The sequence below is a fragment of the Pygoscelis adeliae genome, unplaced genomic scaffold (genome assembly GCF_000699105.1).
Source record: "Pygoscelis adeliae isolate BGI_AS28 unplaced genomic scaffold, ASM69910v1 Scaffold186, whole genome shotgun sequence".
Lineage (NCBI taxonomy): Eukaryota > Metazoa > Chordata > Aves > Sphenisciformes > Spheniscidae > Pygoscelis > Pygoscelis adeliae.
In genome coordinates this window covers 6,832,895-6,845,218 of record NW_008825071.1, presented here as the reverse complement: position 1 = coordinate 6,845,218, position 12,324 = coordinate 6,832,895, and the positions used below count along the sequence as shown (strand labels likewise).

The window sequence follows — 12,324 nt, the reverse complement described above, 5'->3', positions numbered from 1 at the left end:
CCTCGCCCGGCGCGGCGAATCGGCGGCCCCGGCGCTGGGGCACGGCCCAGCAGCCCCAAGAGCGCAACTCCTGATTGGCCCCGCGCCCCTGCCTCGGGGCGGAAAGTCCTTCTCCGGCTAAACGCTTTCTTTGTGAAACGCGCGGCGGAGGAGTCTTGAAACTTGGCGTCCGCCGCAACGACGAGAGTGTGTGCCGAGCCGCCCGAGGGGCGAATTGTGCCAAGCGGTCGTCCGGGGGAACAACGGTCCTAAGTCTGGCGGGATGAAGTCGACATTGCGGTGACCGCGCAAAAGTAGACATAACGTTGAAGTGAATCACTGTGTGAGCAATGTGAGATTTACCCACATGTACTTCAAAATGGGCACGGTTATTTGTCTTGTGTAATATGACTGAAAATCCCGTATTAGTATGTAAGCCCTGACAATTTAAAATAATACGTCAGATTTCAGTGAGCCACATAATCTCATGAAGCATTCAAAATAGCTGTATTTTGCCAGCCTTGAGATAGGTAATTATTGTTTTGGAAGCTGTTGAAAGTTGTGTGTGATGTTTCCTGGTGTTTGAATTATATTTACAAAGTACATCATTTTTGCAGCGTTATCCAGCTGTATTGATGAATTAGTTAAAACTCAGAACTGGCTTGTAAAATACTTTGTGTGGCTATACATACATGTAGTAGGTAGAAAATAAGAAAAACGTCCTATTACCCTCTAGCATTGGCTAGCCAGTGCAGCAGTGTCATGGTATTTGTTACGATGCAATAAACCTGCTGTGATAGACACCAGGGTGAGTTTAATGGATCTGTTTGTCTAAATCAGAGTTGAATTGCAGTTGGTAACCTTTCACCCAGTCTGCTGAGAGCAAATAAGAACAAAGATACTGACGAACGTAATCGTAACTGTGCATGGCTTTGCTTTTTCATATGGAGTGGCCTTATATCTGCTTTTAAAAACAGAATTATAGTCTATTGCTAAGATCTTTATCATATATTTTTACATAGAACAATAATGCCTCTTAATTGTGATTCCCTTAGACTACAGAGAACTGTGGATTTAATTCACAGTAGGAAAGAGCCTTACCCTCTGGTAAGGAGTGTCATACCCCAAGGAGAACAGACAGTTCCTTGGGATGTATGCTAAGATTCTTGCCAGTAGTCTGGCAAGAGAATGGGTTCTTTTGGCTATATTTCTAGTTTAGGAATCATTAGTCATATACAGATACTTTTATTGATAAAGGATTGAGGTTTGTCACTTCTTCCACTGGCAGCGGAGTTTAGAGCTTAAAACTTCTAGTATAGTCTTTAGATTTCTATTTGCCTTGTTTTCCTTTCCTTGATTAAAGTAATGGAAACAAAGTTTTCAGTGCAGAACTTGGAATCCTGATGCACATAACTGTCTTCAATGAGTTAAGGAGGAGAAATTAATCTTGTATCATGTATATTCTACACTCTTCCTAGCACTCTATTTTGTGGGGCTGTTATTGCCAATTCAGTCAGCAATAACCAAATGATTTGCTTCCTGTAGGAATTTCACTGTAGTGAAATACTGACATCTGTTTCTGGTAGTGGTGTTCAGTATACTCAGCCTGCATAAATCACTTCAGAGGGAGGCAAAAAGCAATTGATGTGATATCTACGTTTGTGTCTTCAGTTTGGTAGCTGTATTTTTTTGTAAGATGGGCCATCTGCTGAAATCTCCTTGCAGCTTCCCCTTTCTACAGCAGTTGTATCAAATTATTTATGTGCAACTAAAATACATTAATCACACTGTACATTTGATTTTACTGAGTTTTAATATGCACATGGAACTTAAATTGTATGAAAAGCACTGGGGCAAAAATAGGGATACAAAATGAATATAAAATCATTAGTGTAACTAGTGCTTGAAGAAAGCATGCGATCCTGTTCTAATTCTGAATTCTTCCTTTGGAAAGGAAGAAATTCTGCCTGGGCAGTGACTGATGAAGTATAGCTTTGTCAAACTTGATGCTTTGTCCTCTAATCAGTATTTCTATGTACTGTTTTGAACTACCAAACTCAAAGAAAATGTTCTATAATTGAATATACAGGAATATCTAGCTAGCATGAGGTTTGGGGTGGGGGGCAGAACTAATGCTGTTCTAGGCTATATAGACTGTCTTTTGTCTTAATGCTGTCATGTGTAGAACTCGGGCTACAAGTGCAATGGAAAGTTCTGTTTGTTCTTAAAGCTGCCACTAGTTGTTCAATGTCCCACCATGTCTGGCAGGTGTTAAGATGACTAGGAGCCACAGTAATCGAAAAGTGAAGGCTTGTTTTCTATGAAGATTTAAAGGTGAAATGAAACTTTGGCAAGAGTGGTAACAAAGCTGCAGAATGTGCTAAGAGAATATTGGGGTGCGGGGAGTAGGAAACAGCTTTTGTCTGAGTTGAGTTACTGGTCAAATTTATAACAGGTAATATTAATGTGTCATGTATAACTGAAGTGGTGAATGATGCAGAAACAAAAACAATTAGTTTCTTGTATGGTGGTCAGACTAAGTCATTCTACCAGCAGTGTTGCAAATGTCCTTTAGAGGACTTCAGTTATAAACAGTTTGGTTTTCAGTTTTAAAACAGTTCATTGTTTTAAAACTTGCTTGGTAAAAATTCCATTAAGCATAAAATACTAACACTGAAATAATTCCTTGAAAAACTGAGTACCCTTTTACTGCACAATCTGAGTATCTTTAGAGGCGGGAAAAGCTTTAACAATATTTTCGTTGTATCTAGATATTCCTAGAGAGAGGATGGATGGTGGATTAAGTGCTATTAAGTGATTAGGTCACAATCTAATTTACAAAAACTTGCATAAATACTTTCTGGTAACTAATAGAATCTGTAATATGGTCAGGTTTTCTACAGATGATCTGTTGGGTTCTTTAGACTTTGCAGAATCAGATAAGGAACTGCCTCAAGGCTCCTAATGCTTTAGTTTTGCTTGACTGTATTCAGCAATAAAAAGCACATTCTTTTGCCTTTCTGTTAAGGATCAAAAGACTTCTTTGTTTTGTGTAAAAAGAAAAAAAATCTGCTTTTGTAATCAGATTCTGGCTGGTGTCATGTTTTGAACCTTCAAGGGGGATGATTTTGCAATGTATAAATGTAACTTTGGAGAAGTGCAATCTTAGAAAGGCTGGATGGGCTAATCAGAATCTGCACTAATCAGAATCACTTTTTCAAATATATACAATGTTTGTGACCCTCGCTGTCTTTCAATTTTTAGATGCTTTTCCCTCCTCAAACACACTTAGGGACTCAATTTAAAAAAAACAAACAAACACCCAGTGAATTTGCAGCTTGAACTTTGGTTCAGGGCAGCTGCTGTAGCAGACCAGTATGAAGTCATTCACTGTCATTCAAAAACTGGCAGGCCATATGTTAACTAGTTCCTGACCTATTCTGAGTGCAGTTTAGGCAATGGGCTTGGGCCAGCAATGGGGGTTTTTGGGTGCAGACCAATGACTTTGTAAGATGGACTGTTAAATAAGGGTGTTTGTCTGTTTTCTCCGACTCAACGAAATAGCTTTCCATAGAGTAAGCCAGGACATGAACTTGCATAGCTTTAGTTACTTTGCAATAACTGTCCCTTATACATGCCATACCTTTGTCCCCTTTATCAGAAAAATGCGAAGTAGCTTAATCTGAGATGTTTTCCCTTACGCAATAGGAGCCAGTTATGGGAAGTTACTGCACATTAGCTGTTGTGATGCTATTTCACATTGTACCTTAAACTCGTTTGTCTACCTATGCTATTACTGGCTTTTTAGTAATGGAATGTGGCAAGCCATGCCTCTGCTGTAGTTGTTTCTGTAATGCATCTGTATTTGCAGGAGTGATCTTTTGTTTTTCAGCTCCCCTCTTGATGTCAGTAAGGTCTTCCCAGCAAGGGGAGAAGACTGACTTTTCCCTGTGTAGTCAGTGCTGTCATATGCATAAAATAAACTGAAGCTAAAGCATTTAGGTGTGGTAGTTGTAAACATGTGTCAGCTAATGAGAAGAAAATTGTCAGACATTTCTTTGAAATACTGTATGTGTAATTAGTACATAGTTACAATGACTGGAAAACCTGTTGTGGTATTAACAGAGGATCAGAAGTGCATGAAAAGCCATTTATTTTATGAAATGTTGATTGGAATTAGGGAAATGCCTACTATTTGAATTTATTTTGGCTATAGTGCTTTAGTAATTCATCAAATACTTTGTCTGGATTTATGGACTGAACCCCGAAAGGAGTGTGTACAACCTATGCATTTTAAAAGCCACAGATATGCCTTTCTGTGGCCCAAGCCAAAAGTTACAAATTAGCAAGGTAGGAGAAAGGGATGGGAGCAGAGGTTTGGGACTTGCTCCAAGACAACTGTACTGTCTGAAGTTCTGGTCCTCTTGCCACCTGAACTCATATCCTGCACAGAGCAAGGATATTGGCTTCCACCAGACCCCCATGAGAACTGCTGAAATGAGATTGATGTCCAGACATCAGGGTGATGCAATTAAGCACTTGTGTCACAACTGCAATGAAGCTCTAGCATGCCTCAAACTACATGCAAAAGAAGGTGTTGGAGCTGTGACTTCCTGCAGGAAAAGGAGTGTAGGGCAGCTTATGGGATAATTTAATACCTATTTTTTCCTGATTGCAAAAGCTCTGGATACAGGGCATCATTTGGGCCAGTATTTTCTTAGCTGCAGCATTTACCATAGTAGAGCTAAGAATGAACACAAATTTTGCAAGTTATGTAGTTGCTCATAGTGGTGAAAAAGTAGCCTGATTTGCCCTGTTGGAATTGTACGGTGCTACAACAGGATATACATAAGATCCTTCCAACAGCAATTTTGGATAGTAAAGCTAATCACTTACTAGCATCTTGAACTTCAGTGATGAGTGATTCAATATAGCTTTTTAAGAGAAGTAGACTACACTTAATTTTAGAAGGAGTAAAATGTAAATGTCCCATTACTGTGGAAGCTAAGACACATGCCTGTGAGTACTAGGCTTCATTTATTGAAAGATTTTTTCAGTGATACAAAACTACTTCTGCATCTGGTTTCCATAAATATGTTGAGTCTTAAGAACAAATGCTAAGAAATTTTTATTGTCTTCCCTGAGGGGACATAAGGATGAATTTATAGAAGTTAAGGTAGGCTATAGGGGAAATTAGCAGGCTGCTCTTAAGGTTGGTGGGAATTTTGATTTGTCTAATTAACTGACCTATTAGATAATTAAGAGCAGCTTTGTGAATTTTCCAGCTATTTGTCAAACCTGCCTCGATCCCAAGTATAAAGGTTGGCCTGACAAATGTTGCTTACACAGTAGATGTTTTTGTATTTTATTCCACAATGCCTTTTCAGATGTTTCAGGTTATTCTGTTAATCAGGACACTGGCAAAAGCACCATCTTCCCTTTGACTGTGGTGGCAGAGGCATTTCAGCTGTGTAGAGAAAGTGTGGCTTCTCTTGTTGCATGATAGATGTGTGTATGCTGTTTTGGGCTGCTCTTCACAAATTTGCTTTTCTGAAATGCAGAACAACTTCTAAATGGCAACCAAAGAAAGTTAAACATAGGAAACTAATCCAAATATATTTCATTGATATTTTACTCTCTAAATTGAAATGACTAAGTGGCCTTAGGAGTTAAAGCAGCTCTTATTCTTAAGCACACGATATTAAAGTGCTCATTTCTTTCAACAGTGGTTTTAGACACCATCTTCAGTTGTAGCCTCATCTTCAAGTGTAAGTGAATGATAAGATGGGAGGCCCTTTTCTTTCCCTTGTGCCAGCCTTCCTCTACTTGATACATTTATTGCAAATGCTTGATTACCAAACTAATGGCTACCAAACATATCTGAGATGTTAGTTGATACATATCTTGATTACAAATGTCTTTTAATATCTTGTGTAAGCAAACATTTCTGATTCCGTTGCAGGCATATGTTTTTCTTGCATATAAAAGAAGATCTTCTTGCTGGTAATCTTCAGTGTTCTTCAGAGCATGCAATTGAACTTAGTGCATTGTTGGCACAGATGAAGTTTGGAGATTATAACCAGAACACTGCCAAGTACAATTATGAAGAGTTGTGTGCAAAAGAGCTCACCACTACCATTTTGGAGAGGTAAAAAGCACAATAATAGACCTCCTTTTTGGAGACCAAAAGCATAAGATTTTGTTATGCCGTTAATTGCTTGATGCTGTAGTGTATCTTGTGTTGTTAAAAAAATAATTTAAATAGCTTTGGAGATTAAAATATAACCTGAATGTTTAACTAATGTTCTGATTTCAGTTCATTTTTAAGCTCAATTATGAGTTTTTTAGTGAAAAGGAACAGCTGTTGAACTCTAGTACTTGGGGAAGTACAGGTATCTAAATACTTGGAGCAGGGTAATCATATTGCAAGTATGTCTTAGACCTACAATTCTGAAAGAAAGTAACAAGAATTTATCTGGCTTAGTACCCTTACACTGAGAAGTAAACAGGATTCCTGAAACACCTTCATAGCTCAATTTGTGAATATCAAGAAACTTTCAGTGTGTCATGCTTTTCTGTAGATTTTTTTTTAGTTGTGAACTCGGTGGTTGTTGAGGTAAATACATTGGGGGGTTGTTAGCTGAAAAGCCTTGATTACATGTAGCTTTTTAATTTCTAAGTAAATGCACAGTATTGTCTCCTGAACATTCTCAGGATGTTTTGGTAGTTCTCAGTTCTTTCCTGTTCATGATTACTGGAAATCTATAGCCAGATAAAGCAGGTCAGGAGCATTTAATAATGTTTAACTAGGTCATCTAAAAACCCATGTTAAAACAAGCTGCTGACAGTAACGACACATACTTGAGTTAGTTCACCTATCCTTAATCTTTTTATCAACAGCATTATTGCAAAGCACAAGGAACTAGAAGGTCTAAGTCAAGCTTCTGCTGAATACCAGGTTCTACAGATTGTTACAACACTGGAGAACTATGGGGTAGAGTGGCACTCAGTGAGAGACAGTGAAGGGCAAAAACTCCTTATTGGTGTTGGACCTGAAGGCATATCCATCTGTAAAGATGACTTCAGTCCTATCAACAGGTATGTGTTTTGTTGGAACCATTTTCATCTTCCACTTTTCAGAAGTACTGAGCATGCCTCTAGTTTTTACATAAATATACAAAACTGCTCTATGAATTACTAAAAGGAGCTATTGGAATGTAGGGTCTGAGGACACTACCTGCTTATAATCAAGATGACAATTGGCCTTTAATACTCTTGATTTTCATATCAACCCAGCATTAGAGACAACAGTTGGAGATCACTGTAACTTCTGATAAAAGTGCACCATAGTAGTTTGGAAAATGTCCTTATCCTTAAAAGCTAAATAACCTTTCTTTTCTTATATACACTTATAGGATTGCTTATCCTGTTGTTCAAATGGCAACTCAGTCTGGGAAGAATGTGTATCTGACTGTTACCAAGGAGTCTGGTAATAGTGTAGTCCTCTTGTTTAAGATGATCAGTACAAGGGCAGCAAGTGGACTCTACAGAGCGATTACGGAGACGCATGCATTTTACAGGTCAGTGTTGCCACTAGAGTCAAATGCTGCTGCTCTTCTCCACAGTATTTGAATTAAGTGCTTAAGCAACCAGCTGTCTGACAGCACTGCAGAAATTCTCTGCAAAATTTCATTCTTTGCAGCCTCTGCTTTCCTCTTAAGTCCAGAAGCTGAACAGGTTTTTGCTGCTTTCCATTTTGTGGGGTGGGAGTACGAAGAAAGCAAAATTTCTCAGTCTACCACTATGAATAACAGCACTTCAGAATATAACCTTACTGTGTTCTTTGATACTTCATAAACAATACATACATTTTTTGTCCCTATGTAAGAGGGAGGAAGATAGAGCAAAGGAGAAGAAAGATCCTGTCTTTCAGAATATGTAGGGGTAGCTCACATGCACGTGTACTCCTTGTCTCTCCTTTATTTGGCTCCTCCAGTTGCTGGAAGTTATCTGTGCCACCTTCCCATCCCATGTATTTAAATCTTCCTACAATTCCTCTGTCCTTGCTCACATGCCCAGGATTTTGTTTCAGGCCAGCAGCTACCCATTGTTTTTATCCTATTGTTCTTTGAGGTAGGGGTGCTACACTCGTTTGTTGGTGGCTGATTTTTTTAAAACCCTTTTTCATTCCTACTGTGAGGTCCAAGACTCATCAGTAGAACTAACTGTCAAAGACACTTAGCGGTGTCTTCTCTAAACTAATTACTGCATATCGGTTTCAATTACTTTGTCAGAGAAGAATTGGACTTAAAGCAGAGGAAAGTACATACACTAGGCAAAACCTGTCCAGCTTCTCAACTTAGATCATTTTAATACAGTTACAGCAATTAACATCAACTAGTTGCCTTTCTAACCACTGCAGCTAATCAGCAGCTAACCACTGCTTATTTTGTGAGCCTGATGTTAAGCATGTCTTGTTCTGCTCTGCAATTATATGCCCTTGCACTGTTTTGCATTCTTCATACTTTTTTCCAGGCAATTAAAGCATTATATAACTTTTTAGATAGTCTTAACTTTTTGATCTTTGTCTCTGCTTGTAACTTCTGCTGTTCTTTGCAGATTCTTTCTGATTTTAATTTAAACAGAATTTTAGCTAGGTGATAGCATTTGGCCAGAAGCTTACATCTTGGACCTTAGGCCTGCTGAGGCTGTAGTCCTTGTGTTCTGTGTTTGTGTTTCTTTCCTACATTTTCTAGAGAAATTATATGCCTTAATAGGCTTCTGCAGATTTAACTATATCGCTGAAATATGTGACAAGCATGGTTAGAGTAGCTGAAATACTCAGTGGCAAATACAAATGGCTTAATTTAATTTTCTACACTACATGCACACTGGTTCCCTTCAGATATAATACTAGTATGTAAAGTACTGAGTGGAAATTTGGTTAAAGACACTACTTGATTCTATGCTAAAAATTTTTGAGAACCTGTCTAAAGAAAGAGGTGTTATGCCAAAGATTAATTGGACTTCTTTAATGCAGTGTTTGGAAATTACCATGTGAAGAGGTGTTGCCAAGGTATTAACTAACCAAGTTTGCATTTGTCCTATTGTTTTATAGGTGTGACACTGTCACCAGTGCTGTCATGATGCAGTATAGTCGAGACTTAAAGGGCCACCTAGCATCTCTATTCCTGAATGAAAACATTAATCTTGGTAAAAAATACGTCTTTGACATTAAAAGAACATCAAAAGAAGTTTATGATCATGCAAGGCGAGCTCTTTATAATGCTGGCATTGTGGATCTTGTTTCAAGAAGTGACCAAACCCCACCAAGTTCCCCCCTTAAGTCTTCAGAAAGTAGCATGAACTGCGACAATTGTGAGGGTCTTAGCTGCCAACAAACAAAAGCTCTGCAAGAGAAGTTGCGGAAGCTAAAGGAGTCCATGCTTTGTATGGTGTGTTGTGAAGAAGAAATAAACTCGACCTTTTGTCCCTGTGGCCACACAGTATGCTGCAAGACCTGTGCTGCCCAATTACAGGTAATTGCAATGCCATTAAGATGTGGGTTAGCAAATATGTGGAAGTCTTGGTTTTCTGTATATTTAACAGTCATGGATTAATGTTTACACTGATACTCTAGTAAAACTTGTTTTTAAAATTTTGTTTGTAGTAAACTAATTCTGAAGAACATTCTGTTTATATGATGCATTTGAAAGATAAGTTTCAGCTGTGCTAACTTAACTTGTGGTGAGGGTAAGAATTAGCTGCATATTTCTCACAGTACCCTGTTTTAAAAATGGAGATTATAGAAAAGTGCTCTGTTACTGTCTACGTGGAGGGAAGTCTCCAATAAGTGTAGAGACTCTCGAAATATGAAGTAACTAATTTCCTAATGTTTTTCCTTTCCAGTCGTGTCCTGTTTGCAGATCTCGTGTAGAGCATGTCCAGCATGTGTATCTGCCAACCCACACCAGTCTTCTCAATCTGACTGTGATATGATCTACATATACACTTTAAACCCATCATGTACTTTTTAAACTGCACTAATACGAAATGCAACCATTGATTGTGAAGATGGCAATCACTCTGGCACCTATCCACGATCAAAAGCAAAAATACTGCATTTTTGAACATAAATATTCTTCGTTCAGCATGTCCAAAATGGTTTGGGACATCTTTTGAGAGCAGAAGTGTAATCGATTCATGTTACTTAGAAGGAGGAGGATGCGTAAGTTTGTAGCATGGTGGCGTTGCCAAAAAGCTAGGTAACCCTGGAGAAATTTGGTGTACACGTATTGAGATACCCAGCAAGAGCAAAGCAGCCTTTTGTTTTACACTCTCTAAATCCTTTTTAGTACAGTCACTCCATTTATTTTAATATTAAGACTAGCTTTTACAAATATCAGTTTAGTATGGCTCATAGTTTCTGCTTTTAGTAAACTGCTTTAAAGAGGAGAGAACTTATTTTAAAAAAAGTTTTTTAAACTGAAGTTACAAGGTTTCATCAAGCAGCTATGTTTAATTCAGAATTGTGTTAAATAGAAAACAATTCTGAGAGAATAGCTTTGGAAGGATAGGACAAGTTTGTTGGTCTGAAAGTGTTGAGGGTGGGTCAGGAAAGCCTTCTGGTTGGCAGTGTCCCGTGGAAGCACTGTTGTGGGACTTCATTCACAGCTCTCAGTGGGCAAGGTACTCCCAGGTTTCCCACATCCAGCTTGGCTGGTGGTCTTGGGACCTGCAGTCAGCTGCCCTTTAAGCTGGCTTTCTTTTTGGAGACTGATTTTAAACTATTAAACGTGTACTGTTAATTTCTAAAATACGGGATGTGTATAATTTTAAATGTTTTCTTCAGTTAACATCTTTATTGGGTAGGTCATTTCCTGCAAAAATATTTTTAATCTCCACCCCCCTTCTTGGGCATTTTGGGCTCTGGTTTCCTAGTGTATTCTCCAGGGTACAGAGGGAACTAGAGACCATGTTTGGGTGCAATACTGGCTTAATCAAAGCTAGAAAAGTACACTGTCACTTTACTGAAATTTTCTGACTATACTTTTCATATTGCCTTAATGTAGCAGTAATGTGTGTTTATGCATCTGTTTCTTTGCACAGACATTTTGTCAAAATATTAAAGCTCTACTTTTTTATGACACATTAGCATATAAACCTTACTCTGAGAGGGTATTTATTTTTTCACTTTGTAAAGAAAATTTTGTTTCCTCATGAAGCAAGAGCTTTGTCCTATATCATAGGCAACTTCTGTCTTTTTATATTCAGATTAATAAAGGACTTTAAAAATCTACTTTGTGTTATGGATAAGATTTCAATTTTGTTTTGAGGTTCATGTGAGGCATTACTGAACTGAAAATGCAGTATGAAGTGTTTGCATGTTTAGTCTTGAATGTTGTGTCATGTTCTAAGAGGGAATGGTGTTTCTTCAGGTGCATGCAAATTTCAAGGGAGGGGAGAAAACTGACATGGTGTAACCACCTTCGTTCAGGCAGTGTATTTCAAAACAGCTGACATATTCCAACTGTAAAATAGCCTTCAGAATTAACTTTATGAAGAACTTTCCTACAGTAAATTGCCCCAAATACATGGAGTATATTCCAGTGAGATGAGAGAAATGGAAAAATGCAGCTTGAGGGTAGAGATTTGGAGTTTCAGCAATCCTGTCTAGGAGAGTTCTTAATTACAGATGTGTTGGTGTCATTTTTTGACTGAAGCTATTCATATTTACTAACTTACGAGTCTACTTTCACATTCTTGAAGAGATGGTGCTTGAGCACTTCCAGCATGGTCCTCTGGCTTACATCCTTCAGCTTACTGGTGGGGGTAAGACAGTGCTGGGCTCAGACCAAAGCTCTCTGGAATCCATGGGGCTTTATTCTGGCAAGTGTGAACTGAAGTCACTTAACTATGACCTTTTAAAATGAATTTATTGCTATTCTAAACAGATTATGGCAGAGTAGCATGTCCTGTTGTCAAGACTGTCCATCAGGGATTGAAGCTTGAGGCCCTGGACCTAGGCTAGCTCTGAGACACTGCTGATCAGGGAAGAGGGAAGGTGGCTGGCAACTAGGCAACAAATTCTGAGTACAAGAGCTGTTTATCTCAATGTGAAGTGCACAAGATAACTTATCCTTTTAAAGATGAAAACTTCATCTCAGCAAGTGGGTGCTACTGAATTAACTTTCAAAGATGATAAAAGTTCTGGAGAGGAGTTGCGTTGTCCCTATATGCCATTTACAGGAAGGAATAGGTACACAAGTACCTACCTTACAGGAAGGTACATAGGTACACAATAGTGCTAAAGCAAACCTTCCTCGCTTCCCGAGATGACTTTGT

General features: G+C 38.5%; 1 protein-coding gene across 1 annotated transcript in view; it reads left to right on the top strand.

Moving 5' to 3' along the window:
* Positions 1-11,278, top strand: part of MYLIP (myosin regulatory light chain interacting protein) — a 15,134-nt gene extending 3,856 nt beyond the window's left edge. Inside the window, exons 2-6 of the mRNA XM_009326490.1 lie at positions 5,942-6,127; positions 6,880-7,077; positions 7,395-7,559; positions 9,098-9,518; positions 9,889-11,278. Of these exons, the coding sequence (XP_009324765.1) occupies positions 5,942-6,127; positions 6,880-7,077; positions 7,395-7,559; positions 9,098-9,518; positions 9,889-9,978 (1,060 nt within the window). The 3' untranslated portion in view covers positions 9,979-11,278. The remainder of the gene's footprint in view (positions 1-5,941; positions 6,128-6,879; positions 7,078-7,394; positions 7,560-9,097; positions 9,519-9,888) is intronic.
* The last annotated feature ends 1,046 nt before the right edge of the window (positions 11,279-12,324 follow it).